The 19,205-nt window shown below is 39.4% G+C and overlaps 1 protein-coding gene and 1 long non-coding RNA gene across 3 annotated transcripts in view; one reads left to right on the top strand and one right to left on the bottom strand.

The window, feature by feature from the left end:
• The first annotated feature begins 8,822 nt into the window (after nucleotides 1–8,822).
• The window catches only part of LOC125990013 (uncharacterized), a 12,273-nt gene continuing 1,890 nt past the window's right edge, over nucleotides 8,823–19,205 (top strand). Inside the window, exon 1 of the long non-coding RNA XR_007488789.2 lies at nucleotides 8,823–9,249. This is a non-coding gene — a long non-coding RNA (uncharacterized lncRNA). The remainder of the gene's footprint in view (nucleotides 9,250–19,205) is intronic.
• Nucleotides 15,990–19,205, bottom strand: part of thbs1b (thrombospondin 1b) — a 22,414-nt gene continuing 19,198 nt past the window's right edge. For both annotated transcript variants that reach the window (XM_068649220.1, XM_049756599.2), the window contains exons 18-23: nucleotides 18,651–18,885; nucleotides 18,360–18,587; nucleotides 18,028–18,299; nucleotides 17,861–17,958; nucleotides 17,654–17,793; nucleotides 15,990–17,578 (exon numbers count right to left, since the gene is read on the bottom strand). In XM_068649220.1, the coding sequence (XP_068505321.1) occupies nucleotides 17,571–17,578; nucleotides 17,654–17,793; nucleotides 17,861–17,958; nucleotides 18,028–18,299; nucleotides 18,360–18,587; nucleotides 18,651–18,885 (981 nt within the window). In that variant the 3' untranslated portion in view covers nucleotides 15,990–17,570. The remainder of the gene's footprint in view (nucleotides 17,579–17,653; nucleotides 17,794–17,860; nucleotides 17,959–18,027; nucleotides 18,300–18,359; nucleotides 18,588–18,650; nucleotides 18,886–19,205) is intronic.

The following is a 19,205-nucleotide window of genomic DNA, read 5'->3' as shown; positions in this document are numbered from 1 at the left end:
CTGTTATCATCACACCGGGCTAGCATACAACGCCTGACTGAACAATAGCTAGCATTAAAAAGGGAAAAAAAGGAGATGAGGAATAGATTTATTATGTTGTACTGGTTTGAAAACCCCTGCTCATTACAACTGGAATAAAATGGAATCTCTTGATGATCACCTATAACCTTTTGACATATAAAAAAGTACCGTATTTTCCGCACTATAAGGCGCACCGGATTATAAGGCGCACCTTCAATGAATGGCCCAGTTAAAATTTTGTTCATATATAAGGCGCACTGGATTATAAGGCGCATAGAATAAATAACTCAATGTTGCTTAAATGTTATGCAATCACAATATAGTAACACTCGAAATAATGAAAACAATAACAATATATCAATATCTCAACGTTGCTCAAATGTTAATATCACACAACACACAAAATAAACATGTAAAGCTTACTTTAATAAATTAGTCCTCATCCACGAATCCATATTGGAGGTTTTTAGGTGCGCCTTATAGTGCAGAAAATACGGTAAATAAATAGATAAATATACAATATTGTTAATGTGGGGCAATAGTTGATTATGTCATAACTTGCTATTGTATGATCTTAATCAGTCAAAAGTGAAAGCGGCTGGATTAGGAAGGATTATTTAAATGCATGCAAAAGATTTATAAGGTTTTGTGTGAGCCCATTAATTGGTTTTAGCAAATGAAAATAAGATTTTTACTCCACTCCATACAAAATTACTACTTGGTGTTATAATTGACAAAATTCAGTACCTGTAAAATACTTGCAACATTATTCCATTCATCCCATTATTTTTATTAGCTTTTATTATTTGTCCGTGCTGCTGAAATGCAGCTGTAGTGATTTCGGAGAGAGAAAAAGCGCCAAAGGAATTCTAGTCGCCGTTCTTTATGCAAATTAGAGCCGCTGTTTCTTTATTTGAAGTAATCTGCTTTACAGAAAAACCAAGCGCATGATGAATGTTTGCGGCATGACTGCAGCAGAACAAAGTCGCCGTTTAAACATTTGATGTGTTCAAATAATTCAGCCTTATTGGCATCTTCCACACAGGATGTCGAGCTGAGAAAACCACTGGAGCGGCTAAACGTGTTGTGCAAACAAAGCTAAAATAATCATTGTCTGACCTGTGTTTGTCGCTTTGGAAACAAAAATGGGTCAAAAATGTTGAATAAGAACTTGGTTGGTTGTTTTTCTGGCCTAGTTTTCCCTTGGAGCCCCAAAAAAACTAAACAATAGTGTCACATTGTTTGGAGGCCATTTGTCACCTAACAAAGTCGTTTTTAACTGAGCTGTAAAGTTCAATGGAAGCTGTTGGTTAGGTAACGTGTTCTGGCGCCATGTGCCCATTGTTGAGGATAATCCACACGGTAAGGAGTTTATAAGAAAAAAAAAAATCAGTACCTCGATTAATTTATAAAACATATATATATATATATATATATATATATATATATATATATATATAGTACCTCGAGTACCGTATTTTCCGGACTATAAGGTGCACCGGACTATAAGGCGCACCTTCAGTGAATGGCCCATTTTAAAACTTTGTCCTTATATAAGGCGCACTGGACTATAAGGCGCACCATTAATGCATCATGTCAGATTTTTTAATCCAAATCAAACCATTCTCCATTTTATCTTTTTTATTTCAACTTCAGACGCAACAAATTATAATCACAAAATAATGATCTATTGTCTTTTTGATTCGTGATTCATAGTCTTCAGCAGGCCACTTATGATTGATTTCATGACACAATGCTTCGGGCCAGTTTAAATTTAGGAATTTGGTCCATATATACGACGCACCGGACTATAAGGCTTTTAAGAAAATTTTAGGTTTTTAGGTGCGCCTTATAGTCCGGAAAATACGGTAACTGATAAAACAGACATATTTTTGGTGGTGTAATTTATTCCACCATATTATAATTCTCTCTGCATTCGAATGAATGAACAAAAGCAGCAGCGCATCATTACTCGTGATTGGCTCATGCAAATGGCCAGCCGTGATTATTTTTGACGATCACACAGTTTATTTTAATTCAAGAACATTAATCTCCAAAAGCATGACGTGTGTCTCGATCAACTCATTCACAATTGCATGAAGGACATTGAATGATGAAAGATTTTTTTTTCTTTTCTTTTCAACTTGATCTCTCCTCCACTCTAACCATTACTCACAATAACTAAAGCAATAAGCAAGTTAATTAATATGGTTGCCTAGCAACAGGTAACCCAGATACTGAAGAGTACATCCTGTGGCAGCTACAGTTTGCTCACTGTGAACTTCCCCACCAAAAAAAAAACACTTGAGGCGACATGTTCATGGAACAAACAATTCTAATAGCTCTTTCTATAATAAATAAAAAATTATTATATATATTCAGGAAGGCTCTGCCCCATAATCCCATAAACACATTAATCATTATTATTATTTCAGAGGCACATTTATTTCTTATGCGAGCAATTGTTTTCATTCAATCTTTAGCGATCATCAAAAAACACCTCTGGTCTCTCATTGTATGCAATAATATGGAAGAAATATGTTTTTTTTTTCTGTGCTATTATGGATGATGACTCTCAGGAGTGAGTAAAGTGCGTATGAGGAAGAAGACAGGCAAGAGGAACAAATTGGCTCTCTTCAGGTGAATGGTGACTATCGAACATCCCCTAGGCAACGCTTATTTCTGAGAAGAGTAGCGATGCTGAAAACCGGTAACGGCCTCGCTATTAATTGACAGGAGAGCATAAGCAGGACTGCATATATTTTAGATGGATGGAGAAAATAAAAATAAAACTGATTGTGAGTCCAAGTATCAGAGCGGAGATGCACAACTATTGTGGCGCGTCATGGTCCTACTTTTACACAAACTCTTTGTGGGGATGGATTCAAATCAACAAATCAATTATCATGTCAACAGATAAATGTAGGGAGATGCTGACCTTTGACTCCAATTTATAAGAGCAATCCAAATTATTTTCTTTCTCTTCTGTGCTGAGTCAATAGTGACACCTGTGAAATGTTGACATGTTTACGTTGACTTTTGGATTTTATTTAGGTGTTTTTTTTGGTTTTGCTTTCCTGGGTTCCATGTCTATGTCTTATTTGCTGGTTCAGTTTTGGTTTCCAAATAGATCAAGCTATAAAAATAAATAAATAAATCCTTTTACCATATTTAATTGCCTTTTACATTTCTAGAAATACGGCACTGTGATAGTCGTATCGTCGACTGTACCTAGTTTGATGCATTAGGAAAAAAAAAGGAAAAATGATCATACCTCCCTCCAGTAGAGGGCAGTAATGCATAATATTTGAATGCAGTAGCACCTGCAGAAAATACTTAAGCATCATTCAATTTTATTTTAACAAGATAGACAGGTTGCATAGGGATGAGCTCAGATAGAAGAACATTTTGTGCTACTTGGAATCATGGAAAAACCTAAATGGATATTTTTTTTAATTTAAGAAGGATGGAAATGACTTGCTCAACTCATTTGTGATGACTTTATGTTGTTTTTACCTTTAGTTTGTCACATTTGCCACAACTTTAGTGACAGGAGGAGTGAGTGTTGCTTTGGAATTAATGAGTCACTAACGGCACACGTGAGGCGTTTGGGTTTTAATCAATACAGTGTTATTATTAAGCGGTTTAGGAAAAAAAAATCTCACAGCCATTTTTTTTCCTCTTTACCATATGTCAAGTTTGATCATAATTAAAAAAAAATCATGTGATGAACACTCATTGCAGTTGTTTCCAATCGCTCAAGTCAAAAGGTGAATGCTAGTCCACACAAACGTGCGGCGCAATGTGAATTTTGTTTCCCTCACAAACTGGCAAGGACCTCGTGTCCTAATTTGCGGCACCGAGTTATGGATGGAAAAAGTGAGCTTGGGCAAATGATGGAGAACGGCGTGCGGTGCCATGCAAAAAAAAAAACAACTCAAAGGCCTCGGCTACCTGCAGATCCTCATCTTCAATCTGGAACATTACAACACGATATCTTAAAAAAACTCACAGGTTCAGGTCAGGGTCAAATGCTGATGGAGATCTTCCTCCAAATCCCTTGGTAGCCACATGGCAGGGCAAATGGACCCCAATGATGATGTAATGCCAACAAAGCCTTTTTTTGTGCTACTGTGCAGAAACTAACATGCAACAAGTCCTTTTACGGATTATGTTACGAGGAAAATCCGTTGCATGACCAAAACTGTTTCCTTATGTATTGAAGGTCTTAGGTTTTTAGTCATTAAGGTCTTAATTAGCCATTGCATGGACATTTGTGGGTAGGTATGGATCGGCTGTCTAAATTTAACCCTAACCCTAACCCTAACCCTAAATTTATTTGGTCAAATGTATTTAAAAAAAAATACTTCTAAAAAAAAAAAGGAGGTGATGTGTTGTCAGACAAAATAAATGCTAGGTTTCGACAATCGTAAACGACTTTTTGTTTATCTTTTGCTGCTGCTAACTGCCATTATAGTTTTTTTTTGGTTCTTTTTGGCAGGCTAACATTAAACAAATCAAATTGATTTTGGATCGCTGACACTTGTTGTCCATTGGCATCACCCACAGTTGCCGCCATTGAGAAAAACTCAAATAGCTAAACAAATTCCATTCCATGACACATTAAACCTCAGATTTGCTAGTTAGAACAAAATGTTCCGTATTTTGCCGTCTTCTGACCGTTGGTTTGAAATGTGAGCTGCCAAAAATATATTTAAGGTACCCTCTTGAACAATAAAGTCAACTGGAGCCAAGAAGGAAATTAGATGTCTGTAAATAGCGTTGGCCTCTCTGTGGGTTCCCAAAAACTCTCATGACCCTTTTTCATATCAAGCATAGCAATTTCATTCACAATCCGGAATTCATTTTGGGGACTTGAATATAGTGTACATTTAAATAATCACCATGCATGGCTCTTTATTCCAATCCGTGACGCACTTAGATTAAAAAAAACAAAAGAACCCACAGGTGTTTCCTTATGAAAATAAAATGTCTGGTGAATTAATTTTTTTTCCATAATTATAACGGCCCAAATCCATCAAACTCTTAATGATCTACTTGCTTACTTCCTAATGTCCCAATTTGAGCACTGTTCTATTTATTTAACAAATTTCAGGAAGTCACATTCTGCGGTAAAAACCAGTATGCGTAACTTTGGAGGCAGTGTTTTTCTTCACTGGCACGTGCGGGACATCCAGGAAAAGTTTGACCTCAGGACTTGTTGTCAAACCTCGGCAGCCGTGTCATGTGACCCACGAGTGGCATGTTTTGGACTAACCGAAGACAACGTGATCCCCAAAACAAATGACAACAGCGAAGGTGCAAAGGTCGCTCAAGAAATCTTTTCATCCAGATTTTGTTTATGTTTACTTGAATCCGTGACGATGAAGTCACGGTTATCCGATGACCGCATCCTGGAAGTAACCAATTAACCATAATGATAGGTCCGGATTTTTAAATCTTCATGGAGACACAACAAACAAGAAGTGTGAGGATAATGACCGAGCCTTTACCTCTGTATTATTTTGATTTTTCTTCTTGTTTCCTTGTACACTCAATTAAAAAAAAACAAAAAAACCTGCTCAAGGGAGGACCTTCATTCCTTGATGACACATGAGTACCGTATTTTCCGCACTATAAGGCGCACTGGATTATAAGGCGCACCTTTAATGAATGGCCCATTTTAAAACTTTGTCCATATATAAGGCGCACTGGATTATAAGGCACTGGACCTTCAATGAATGGCCCATTTTAAAACTTTGTCCATTTTAAAACTTTGTCCACAAACTTTGGCATGTCCGGACTTTGGACACGCCTGCTGTAGTGGCTCAATATTGGTCCATATATAAGGCGCACCTGATTATAAGGCGGCTTTTGAGAAAATTGGAGGTTTTTAGGTGCGCCTCATACTGCGGACAATACGGTAACTTGAAAAAAAAAAGACAGACAAAAACAAATGCAGCTTCACAGAAGATATTCAGTTTGGGGACATATGCATTGAAGTTTAATCTTCATCATACATGAAATAAGAAACTCCATTGCAAGCCCTGATGGTGACGTCAGTACTTATACAGCCACTGTTTGACTGGCTTCCCACGAAATAAGTTCCTCACCCCTATACCAACCCTCGGCCTTTAATCCAGTATCCCACCGCGGTTTATCAAATGGGAGACGCGGCCGCCCTCAGGACTCCACTCTCCCGGCCACATTTAGACATCACGCCCTGTCATCAAAATGTCAGTCACCGCTATATGTTTAATCAACAATAAAAGGCATATAAGTCCCAACTTAAAATTTGCATTGATATATCCTGATCAGGTATTTGGATCCCTGAATGATCTATTTCCCTATTTAGTATCGTCTTTCGCAGATTGTTGACTCAGCACAAATCTAATTATTGGAAAACGAGCTGCGAGGTTGTAAATTTACATGCGGATACCCGCAAGGCTTTTGGAAGCGCTCGTGTATTAAATGTCGAGCTATGCGGTTATGTGTCTTGTCATAAATGTGGCAATTTTGAGGCCCATGGGGAATACGGTATAAGCAGGTTATGATTTAATGGAGACATTTGACGATAATGGATGGTTAACTTGTTCGACTTGAAATAGAAATAGGAAGTGGATGACACCGCCATCTGTATCTGCTCTGGCTCAACTTGTAGATGCGTGGAAAAAAATATCTTTTATGAGGTTCTAGTTTAAAATGAGGTCAAAGTTCATACCTTCTCATAATTACTGTAAAGGTAAATTAAAGCATTTTCAAGAGTTTGTCGTAAATTATACTTTGGGAATGGCAAAGTAAATTTAATTTAGGTGGTAGGGTTAGGGTTAGGGTGAGTGAATGAATTCCATTGTTTGTTGTTGTACGAATGAAAGTAGCCAGTAGTTGGCTTCAAAGTGCTAATGAAAGTCACATCCATGGCAAACAGTGTGCAGGGCTACTTGTCGTGTTTATTTAAGCTTCAGCTGCATGTGGCTTCCACTTCAGAGTGTGTTGGCAGTCGCACTCATCGAGAATCTTTCCTCGGCACGTGACGACGGCTTCAACCGCGACGCTCTACAAAGCGTTCAATGTCTGCGGTGTAACAAAAGGGTGCACCTTGTTCTGATCGAGGAACAATGTGAAAAGAAAAGGTGTGCTTGATTGCAAAGCCAAAGGAAGTAGCCAGAATTTCCGTAAGAACAAAGTCAGACCGTTCCCGTGTAGATCTGCAACGTATTAAACACTTTGGATGGAGCTCTATCGTTATTTTCGCTTTCATGATATAATGATGACCAGACATGACAAATAAAAATGTAAAGAGACTCTTTCAACCTGAGAAAAATGTGATCTTTTTTTTGTTTTTTAGTATTTAAAAACATCACCTTCCCCAAAAAATTCCTCAGTGGTTCCATAAAGAATGGAAACTTGTAAACCTCAGAAGTTCACTGGAAAGTATGCAGTTAAAAAAAAAAACTGCTTTTAACTTGCGACAAACTCAACACAAGGAGCAATTAGAATCCTTAGATGAGAGATACAAATACCGTATTTTCCACACTATAAGGCGCACCTAAAAACCTCCAATTTTCTCAAAAGCCAACAGTGCGCCTTATAATCCGGTGCACCTTATAGTGCGGAAAATACGGTATAGTTTTTTTCTACAATATTTAGACTGAGCCTTGTCTCACTGCCCTGTTACATCCTTTTGTTTCCCCTCGGGACATGGCAACCCCAACGCTTCAAATTTGGCCCTGATCTTGCGGTTTTGGCACTCACACTCATAATTTGTCCCCTGTCGCGTCATGTCATGGTGGATTGCTATGCTCAGATTTACTTTTCAAATGTGGTCACAGTGGTAAAAATGACATGAAAGTGATGTATTGCATTTTAACCCAAAGCAAATTATAATATTCATTGAACCTCACGATGCATATCGTCTATGCAAGGTATAAATTTACTCTCTGGTGGAAATGTAATGATGGTTGAAACAGGATAGGTGGGTCTCAAAAATGATGATGCTAAGGAGACACAGGAAGGACGTCTCCTGTAAGTCCTGAAGTTGCAGTTCACCTCACAGGTCATGTGAGAATGGAGTCAAAAAAGAGACGCTGTGGTTATCAGGAAGTCCCTCCCTCCCAGTGGAGATGTATATACACAACACTCCGGAGGCTATAATCACGGTTTCTTCTAGTATGTCTTTAGAATTGCGGAATGGAAGTGTTTATCATGAGCTTGTGGACGGGAATAAGTCAGTACAACATGAAACAGCCCTCTGCTGGTCAAACTGGAGCTACACATTGACTTGAGGGATATTTTAAGTCAGGAGCCTTGGCGTCTATTTTGAGAGTCTTTCCAAACTCTCTAATCATAGGAACATGAAGGCTCCTGTTAATTTTTTTTTTTTTTTGCTGAGCTGATGGTAAAAAATGAACAGTTTGAGAACAGCTGCATATACACTCAGTGAAAAGTTTAGTGGGTACACCTGCACAAAAAATGTCTGATGTGAGAGCCAAAGTGAGTTTGGAGCTAGCAAAAGTGACTTAGAGTGACTTGTTGTCTGCCTTGATTGTGTGCATGGAGAGAAAGCCAGACAGCATGGCCACTTAAAAAAATAAAAAATACAAGTCTATAAATTTTGGCATAAATGTTATTTGAGTAAAACTTGCTCAGAGGTAGCAAAGTAATAAAAGAAAGTAAAAACACTGCCACAGTTTGACTTAAGTCACATTTGTACACATGCTTCTCATTAATTGAAATAAGCTCCGCCCATATATACCTGCTGGTTAATTAGAAACACCTGTGGCTAAAGCCAAATTGGCAGGTTTCTCGCTTTCTGGATCTTTTCGTTATTATTGAGATTGAGAAGCTTGATACTTGAAACTGGAACTTGCAGATTTTGAAAGAGTCCATTGTTCAAGATTTGGATTGATGGACTCAATCAGTCTTTGGGTTGTCAAGTGGATGAAAAAGTCCAGCTCGTTAATCAAACGTGCTTCCTTGTTTTGAATGTCTTCAGAATAGCCATTATAGATGCTGGCTGGACAACATTGTTTTGTCTGATATGAGATCGCGTCTGCTTCTGGCCCCTCACCCAAACACAGCCCAAGGGGGTCTCCAATGGGAGGTGACATGGCTGTCAAACAAAATCTCAGTGCTTCTCTAAGTCCTGGTTGCCAGGGCGGAACATAAGGAATGTCACCAGGCGACAAAAGACGATTAGTGACCTGATTTCTCCAGACTCTGACATTGGTGAGTTTGCATTCTTGCATGGGAATTGGAAAAGTTGTCTTCCCCACATTGTTGCAACCTTTGAAAAATCTTTCAATGTACAAAAATAAATCATCCAAGATAAAATTACCTTTTATCGTGATGATCGTTTTTGGTCACATACAAAAACCATGGGTCAAACCTAAAATTATTTTTATGATTGTAAATGCTTTTTTATCTAGATTGTGAGCAACTAAACTAATCAATGCTGGTCAGTTGTTACCTAACTACCAAGTTACGTCACTCTATAAGGAGATATCGTAAAGTGCTTGTTTACAGACAGAAATTGTCTCCTTTTAAATGACCCTTTGTTTTGATTAATAACCGTTTGTGCACCTCAGTGACTAAATCTCCTTAGTCGTGGTGCTACAGTAGCTAACATGCTAATCTTTCACTTAATCTGTATTAGACTCTCGCGGTGTAATTTTGTTTTGTGTCATTGTGACACCCTTCAGACTACCGATACTCCTCGGTGATGAAGTGGAGCAATTTTTCAAACTCCTTGTTTTTGTCCTATCCTTTAAGAGGAGAGACATTTTGAATTTTTTTATGTGTACCTTGAAACAAAAGGCCTTAATCTTATTTAAGAGGGTTATTTTTCTGAGACAAAACACTTCCTGTTGCAGATTAGGGGGTTCAATTCAGGCTTGGTTGAAAAAAGTTCACTACTGAACTCTTTTATGATGGAAAAATATAGAATGTAACCGTAGTGACATCAAATCAAAATGTTTTTGAAATTTTACGCCATGCAATAGTGCAAGTTCAACCTGTGGCTTTACTCAGCTTTAAATATTTGCTGCTTCCACAGCATATTTTTAGTTCCAAGTTTCACTTGGGCTTACTTATATAAGCTTTTTTTATGCCTTATATACAAAAAAAGTACCGATTTGGGTTAACCATTACCTTGAGATAAAATGCAGTGTCTGTGTTTTCTATTTGCACACATTCACCACCTGAACTCGCGGCATCACACACATTAATTGAGTGGTCACTCAAAACAGATCACACCTGCACAATGCACACCCAGTCTGGCTACTCTGCGCCAACCATATTGGATTTTAACTGCATGCAGGCCATCCAGAAGCCCGACATTAGGAGTTCCCCCAGGCATTCCCAGACAGTTGGCAGAGAGAAGGAAACAGATGCTCTTGCTCTCTCTGGCATTAGCTGCAAACACGATTTTATCAGTTAGTTTTACTATATATTATATTTTATTATATGTCATTATTTTATATAATTATTTTATACTTTTTATATTTTTATATAATTATTTTATATTTTTTATACTTTTATATAATATAATTATAATCTATCTATCTATCTATCTATCTATCTATCTATCTATCTATCTATCTATCTATCTATCTATCTATCTATCTATCTATCTATCTATGCGTTTCAAATGAAGGACAAATAATCCGGTGCGCCTTATATATGGACAAAGTTTTAAAATGGGCCATTCATTGAAGGTGCGCCTTATAATCCAGTGCGCCTTATAGTGCGGAAAATACGGTATCGTTTTTTTTCTACAATATTTAGACTGAGCCTTGTCTCACTGCTCTGTTACAAATTGTAATAAAATGTTACGCCAACTATTGCACCGTTGCTTTCCGAAAGAAACGATCCCATTTTACTTTGTAGAAGAACTCGAGCGAAATAGCTAGTTTGTACTTTTCACAGTCTGTGCTGTCTGCCAAGAGGCGTGGACCACACGTTTCAGACCCACAGCTGTTTTGTTTTTAGCTCTTATGACCCATCGAAAGCTTATTTGTGGTCCACTGAAAACCACCCACTGCTTTCAACATGTCCCGCTTAACTCGAGACACGATAGCTACAGATTTGAAAAGATCATTTCCACACTGATAATCACGGGCAACAAGATGGCTGTGTTAGATTACACTTTATACAGGAGACTAATTTGTCTTGACGGAAATATTGTATCTCGATTGCACAACAGTTTGGAATGGATTAATTGATGTGACAGGATGTAAACTTTACTTTTTTAAATATTTGGGTAGTTAATTGGATTCGATACAACCTGGAGTATTGAGGCACTGGAAAAAGCCAGAGCATGTTTTTTTGTGGTTGTCATGCTTCCGAAACAGTTGTGTAGATAACAACATAACTACATGCTGGCTAAGTGAGCGGAACACTTGAAAAGTTCAACAATATAATTACAGGAGGTGGAGAACAGATAAAAATATCAACAATTTATATCGAGGGAAAAAAAAAATCTTAAGGATGACGTTGTTCGCTTTGGGCTCGAAAACACTAAATACCATAATTGGATAATTGATGGGAAGGGCCGAAAAGTTGCACAAACTTTCAGTGAGAAACAAAAACAATAGATACCGTATTTTCCGAACTATAAGGATTATAAAGCGCACCTTCAATGAATGGCCCATTTTGAATCTTTGTTCATATATAAGGCGCACCGGATTATAAGATAAATAATTCAACGTTGCTCAAACGTTAATGCAATCACAATATAGTGACACTCGAAATAGTGAAAACAATATATCAATAACTCAACGTTGCTCAAATGTTAATATCACACAACACACAAAATAAACACGGAAAGCTTACTTTAATAAATTAGTCCTCATCCACGAATCCATATTGGTCCATATATAAGGCGCACCGGATTATAAGGCGGCTTTTGAGAAAATTGGAGGTTTTTAGGTGCGCCTTATAGTGCGGAAAATACGGTACTCACCATACTTAATTGAATTGTATTCAAACTCTCAGCCTCCATATAATTATTTTTTTCCTTATTTTGTCTGGTGCTAAATGAAAGACACTGAATAGGACTGTACCACTTTTCATCCTTGCATGTCTCATTTGAAAAAGTTTTTTTTACACAAAAAAAAATATTGTATTCTCCTTGAAATTTATACATCCACTCCAAACGACTCTAAATGTCCCCAAACACGTTTCCATACTTGTTCGACCAACCTGTGTATTCTTTGTGTACATGTGCAGCTGCAGCACCGTATAAGGAGCCCACTGTTCTTTTAGACGGACACGTTCTGAGCCGGAGTCTGTAAATAATCCATGGAATGTCTGTAATTAGTTCAGTAATCATAAACTCAAGGAAATCTGCAGGAAAGTAGACTTTATCGCTGTGTAAAAGTCTTCAGTGTGCACTCAACTCGTGAAGCAAAACCGAAAAAAACGGATAAATGATCATCAATTGATATTTCCCAGATCTTCTCTCAGCAGGTTGGCATATTATAAATCAAAAGTGTTCCTCAAGCATTCCACGCATTCCCTGAGCGTTCCCTCACCTGACCCGACATCTCTATTTGTCAACCTGCAAAATCCCGTGAGATTTAACGAGATGGATTTAGTAGATCAGCAAAAAATGGAATGACGGGATGACGGTGCTTTTCGCACCTTCTAAATTTGCGTTACACCGCCTTGAAAGTGTTTGTTGTGACTCAGCAACGGGGGAAAATTCACACATCAACACAAAAATGCCTCCCTTGCCTCTGAGGCTGAAGGGGACCCAGCGGAGGAGTGTCCATTATCAAGCTATTCCATCTGCCCTCGGTGTTGAGAGCTTCTCCAAGGTGCACAACAGCCGGTTGGCTCGGCCGGAGAAAGGACTCTATTCTTCTCTCCGAGCTTTGGTTTCTGTGCTCCTTTTGTCCCGCGTACCCGATGGAGGATTGCAAATGGGTCCGAGGGAACCCGATACTTTTCACGTTTCTCATCACCCCTGTCAGGACTTGTTGGATTGAATCCCACAGGTGCAATGGCACCAAAGGTTTTGCATTTACTAACCAGTTCTTCTATCAGATGGGCTGCTAAGTGCCAGTTAAGCACATTTGCAGAAAGCACCTCCATCCACATTCTCCAAAGCTGACTGTCCCACATAGCATGGCATGAGGTTGTGGAAGACTTTGGCACTTGGGAGTGGAAAGCTGGCTTGTCACAGTTCGAATGCCCACATCAGTCACTCCTGTGAGGCTCATGCAGACGTTGGAACTTCTTCTCCGTCATTTCTTTCCTGGCTCGGACAAGTGAAGCATATTTACCTCAACTATTCAAAGAGATTCGAATCAAAAGCGCTTTGCACTGACAAGATCTTTCGTGGTAGCAAGACTGAATGTAAAATGGCATCCAATGACATGGTGGTTGCAACTAACCTTTAAGATCAAGATGTCATGATTTTGGTTTTGATCATGTTTTCCCGTTTGTTCTAATTACCTTCTTTCTGTACCGTATTTTCCGCACTATAAGGCGCACCTAAAAACCTCCAATTTTCTCAAAAGCCAACAGTGCGCCTTATAATCAGGTGCGCCTTATATATGGACCAATATTGAGCCACTATAGCAGGTGTGTCCAAAGTCCGGCCCGCGGGCCAAATGTATATATCTTATATATGGACAAAGTTTTAAAATGGTCCATTCATTGAAGGTGCGCCTTATAATCCAGTGCGCCTTATAGTGCGGAAAATACGGTATTTGTTTCCATTCATTCCATTTCTTGCCAGCCTAGCGTTTGCCAATTAGCTCGTTCGGCCTTTGGTGTGTCATCCAGGTGATCCTTGTTGTCTAACCAGTTTGCTTGGATTTAGTGACCTGGTTTCGTTCAGTCTTTGCCAGTTCATTGCTTCTGTTTCTAGTGTTGTTGCAACTCAACGTCCTCTTGGTCATGATTATTTATATATTGAGTTTTTGCATCCACAAATTTCAAATCAATTTCCGCTTATATCCGACATCACCCCACGCACACGCGCAACACAAAAGTTGAGTTATTTCCATCTTGGCCTCATGCACAACATGTGGCTTGTGGAGCGGGGGTGTTTGCTAGTGGTGCGAAAATGTGTCTGCAGCAGCTATCCCTAATATTTCGCACCTTTGTGTGGAGACCGAGGGCGAGTTAGTGGTCAAAAAAAACGCCGAGGACTTCCTCTGGCTTGGCTGACGAGGTTGCCGGCGTCACTTCTTGCAAACTCTTTTTGGCCTTCGTTCATGAACTTCCATTCACTTTTTAATTAAATGGATTTTTCTACGTTCGAACATTATTGATGATTACTTAAGACGTCTGTGCTGTGCTGACGTCTGCAGTGGTGATGTAACATAATACAAGGTCAAGGCCAGATGGGATGGAAGAGTCGCTGGATCAGCCCAACAGTAGCACGGCGTCCTCACAGCAGGAAATGAAAAGCCTTTTCTTCTTCCTCCATTCTCTCCGTCATCTTTCATCTGTTTCCAGTTGACTTAAATGCACTGTGATCGTGTCGGGGGGAGGGGCGGGGGGAGGGTGCTTTTTGTTGGATGGAGGTTAGAGAGCAGATTTTTCCAAGACAAAAGGATATATTATGATGACATTCTGTTAAAAATAAAATTGACAATATTCAGGTATTTGCAGGTTGACTTAGGGTTATGACTTTACGTGTGAGAAATAAGATACCGGACAAAGTTCTGGCAGGTTCCACATCCTCAGAATATCTTCCCGTCTCAAAGTTGTTGTTCTCAGCCCTAAATGGAGCTTAAATGGTCTTACAAAAAGGCCTCACCATTGTTGTTTTTTCCTCCCCTATATAATCAAAATTTCAGAAAATGCAAATAGGCACAATGCTACCACATGGAAACATGTTCAGGTCTAACAACTTGATGCAATAACCGAGTCACTGTAGACCAGTTCCGAAGATCAGACGGCTCTTTTCTAACATTTTACAGTTATGCAATTTAACGATTATTTGTGCACACTCATCATTTTGGTGCTATCACATCCTTTAGAACCAAATAAGAACAGGTAAGGCCGAAAAAAAAACAAATTCCAGGTTTATTTTCAGCAACTTCATATTATCTGAGTGTCAAATTCTGTATATTCAGGTGGTGTCCCTTCATGTGCAAAGGTGGTGGTATTTGGTGGTGGTCGGGGGGTCCTCCTCTTAACACAACACGCAGGCAGTTTGAGGTCAGTCCAGTAGCCCCGCAGTCCGTTTGCTTCTTTGTGAGAATTACAGGAGCTAAATAAGACTTCTGTTCCAATCATCAGCACTTTGGTCCAACACTTCAAGGCTGATCGTTCGTAGACTGAGAGGGGGTGTGGGGTCTTTTTAAAGGAATATCAAAGAACCTTTCCGGTAATCGGGTGGGTCTTTTGCAGCTCGGCTCTATCATTATTTAAGGAGGTGTTTGGGTGTGTGGACCGGAAGGTTGCAAAATAGTACACTCTGTTCTCTTTTTAAATTCTCGCCATCAAGCAAAGATAAAAATATGTGGTATGATTTGCAGATTTTTTTCCCCGATTTTTTTTTGCAAGGCTGTCTCTATTACAACCTTAATTGCCTGTAAAGGTTTTTGGAATATTTTTATTTTCCGTGACAAACCAAGGTGCAACAGATTGTGTTCGACTTTCACCGGCATGATAAAGTTCAAAGGTCGCTTCTCTCTTCCATTGAAGCCTTAAATGGTGCAAAAGTAAACACAGGCGCACCTGTGTGAGAACTGCAGCGGCCATTACGATTGGTGTATTTGACTTCCCTTGGACGGCACTTGTGACAATGAACTTGAAATAGTTTGACCTTGGCCATCCCGAAGCACAAGATCAGTCTTGTCGAACGTGCTCACCTGGTCGCTGAAGTTAAAATGTAGAAGTGGATGTTAAATTCCTCATGTGGCCTTCATCACCTCGAGACTTGACGATGCAATTCTATCTGGGTCTTACCAACACGACTTTAACAAAAAAAAGCATACACACCATCATGAGACTTTTAACTATTTATTATCTTGAAGTACGTTACAAAATAATCATGAATTTAAAAAAAAAAAAAACAGCATCGGAGCATTTTTACAACTAAGAACATGTTTACAGACAAGCGAAACTAATTGTACAAAAATAATGATAATATTGATAAACAAAACCCACACCCCTCCCTCCCACCTCCCCCCCCAAAATAAAAATGATAACGAATACAACATCCTCACCTCAGTGTGCAAACCGTTTATACAGATAGATCGGTGCCCTTTTGCACGGCAACAAATCCCGATAAATTATTTAAATAGCATTTATCTACACACGCTCATTGACCTCTTACAAACTGCTAAGAACAAAAACAACAATAATTTATCTGCTAAAAACAGCACTGGACAGATACGATAAAGCGAAAAATATTCTTTAATTAAAAAAGAAGAAGAAGAAATCTCCCATTTTTACTGGCATTCTTGCTGGGGTCGTTTTGGGAGCTGGTTGTTATTCAATTTACAATTCTTTCAAGGAAAAAAAAATGTGTTAATTAACTGCATGAGGTAATATTTGTATATCATTTAATTAGTTTCGCTAAATAGTTGTATCAAAACCAAAACAGAATTATTTGATGCGAATTTGGATTTGATAAGAGCAACACATCCAGTTTCTGAAACCTGATGACTCCTAATTTTCTTTATCGGATAAATTTTGTACTTTTTCAAAGTATTATTTTTTTTTTTGCCTACACTGTAGGCAAGAGTCAATAAATTACATGTATTTACATCATACCAAATTCAAACCTCAAAAGATGAAATTAATAAATCTTGTTATTGACGTGATGGAGGGATTGCAGACTATTTTTTCTTTTTTTTTTCTTTTTTTACAAGATGCTCATTTTACCTGAGAGTTGTTAAACAATTCAGGACTAACATAATTCCATTTTGCATATTGTACTACGTTGATTTTTGGATAATATTTCTCCTTTTCTTGGCTTTTCATGGAGTCTTAGGCATGAACGCAAACTACAACAGATTCCTAAAATGTTCCTGCTGCCATCATCTGAGTCCTCCAAAACTATCTCCTGGTAAAGCAAATGGAATATATATACTCAGTCTTTTCTTTGGGATGTCCATCTGGAGGGTGAGAAGGTGAGGAAGGCTGAAGAGAAAAAGCTGAGAGGATGTTAAAAAAAAAAAAAAAAAGTTTGGAAGTGCATAGTTGTCTACGGGGAGCTCGAGTCGCACAGAAATGAATGAGGTCTTTCAGAAAGTAAGGAGAGCTGGGACAGAAAGGTGCCGGTGTCCTACAGGCAAAGGTGGGAGGGAGGGAGGGGAATATTTTCCTTTTTCTCTCCAGCTTTCCCCACTCTCGCGGAAGGGTGGAGGAGAAGGGCCACTCTGATCCTCAAACGGTACTCAGCCATTTGGTTTTGGGCCCAAAGCGGCTTCACGTTACCCCTAAGGCCGCCCACATGCCCTTGCACGCATTGCACAAGAAAGCTTTGTGGAGATAATTCAGTCCCTGGATTTAATGAGAGAATAAAAAAATAGTTCATACTACTAAAAGGTGCATTCCTCAGAACTTCTAGCGTTGGGCGTTTATCCATCTGTGAAAAGAAAGAAAAAAATGAAGTATGACTTGGAGGTTCCACTGAATAATTAACGGAGACCAAAGTCCTTACCTCTACACTCATACTTGAGGTCTGAGAAGTAAACCATCTCCTGGGAGAAGACAAAAAGACCTAGCCTACCACCAGCATATGTTTTGTCATAGATGCTACCAGAATCTGCCATGATCTTCTTTCCTTCGTACATGACAACCCTGAGTGGGAAGATGTTGGTGAGCAATGATCAAATCCATCGGACCTTCAATTTATTCATCTGCCCACCTGAGAAGGCCCGTTCTTGGTCTGTGGATCAGATGCCATCTGTAGGCGGTGTAATCTTTCCATCCGACATTCTTCGGGTCATGCCAGAGGGTGCGGACCTAAAGCAGGCAAAAATAATCTTCTAATCCTCATGAAGATGTCATCAGTCACGAGAATGAACGCCGTACCTGTCCTGGGGTATTCCCGGTATGCCACAGGGCATTCCTGAGATGTTCTCCTGGGCCAGTGGTGGAATTGACCACTTTGATTGACAAGCCAGAGTAGCCTTGGGCTTTTGTGGGTTTGTTGGACCAGTAGGTCTGAGTGATCTGCTTCCACATGACCACATAGAATCTGGAGCTCGACTGGTAACCAAACACAAAGCCGGCGTAGTCATCATCCCTCTCGGTGTTGATGAAGAAGGTCCCGCTGAAGTCCACGGCATTGAACTCATGGTATCCTAGAGAAGAAGACTCAAGTTAGAGAACATTTAATAAATCATAACAATATTTTGACTTACCAACAGCTATTCCAGGGTCACAGTTGACGGTTTGAACGAGTTCTTTACCCTGGTGACGAACCACCCAGTTGGGATCGATCTGGGAAGTGCCTTTAGGGTCTAGAGGAACCATTTGGAATTTACGGAAATCTGTTTCGCTAATGTCAAAGTTCTCTGGACACACGTCGTAGATATCTGGAACATTATCTTGGTCAAAATCGTCTTTACACGCATCTCCACGGCCATCACCTGCAAAAAGAAAACGATTGGGTATGCAGATTCGATTTCAATCCCCATTTTCATCGTCCTCACCATCTGAGTCAATCTGGTCGGGATTATGTGCCAGTCTGCAATTGTCCTTATCATCCGGGATTCCGTCGTTGTCGTCGTCGTGGTCACATGCATCTCCTTTGCCGTCCTTATCGTGATCAGCCTGATTAGCATTGGGGATGTACGGGCAGTTGTCCAGATTGTTCTGGTGTCCGTCCTCATCAATATCCTGGTTGCTGTCACACTTATCTCCTACACGATCATCATCTGAATCCACCTGGAATGCAAAATGATCGATTAGGATTGTCGGGATAAAAAGTATGTCTTCGAAATTTCTGCTTGAGGATAATTTGGGTAAATTGCGTTTTTACTCCATGTCTAGACTTGCCTTGAAAATTTTCAAGCACCCTTGTCCGTTGCATTCCTTCTTCCCAGTGTAGCATAGCACAGGTGCATTGAGCTATAATTTTTTTTTTTCGAACCCCATCAATAGCCCATTGAAAAGACCCCCGACTCCCACCATGCCCTTTTGAACGGGTGTGCCCTTGACCTCTACGTGGGATTTGGAAAGCCCAGACTGACACCATCTAGTGTCTC

The sequence above is a fragment of the Syngnathus scovelli genome, chromosome 20 (assembly GCF_024217435.2).
Source record: "Syngnathus scovelli strain Florida chromosome 20, RoL_Ssco_1.2, whole genome shotgun sequence".
In the NCBI taxonomy this organism is placed as follows: domain Eukaryota; kingdom Metazoa; phylum Chordata; class Actinopteri; order Syngnathiformes; family Syngnathidae; genus Syngnathus; species Syngnathus scovelli.
Note: the sequence above shows the minus strand (reverse complement) of the source record. Positions and strands in the feature narration are given on the sequence as shown.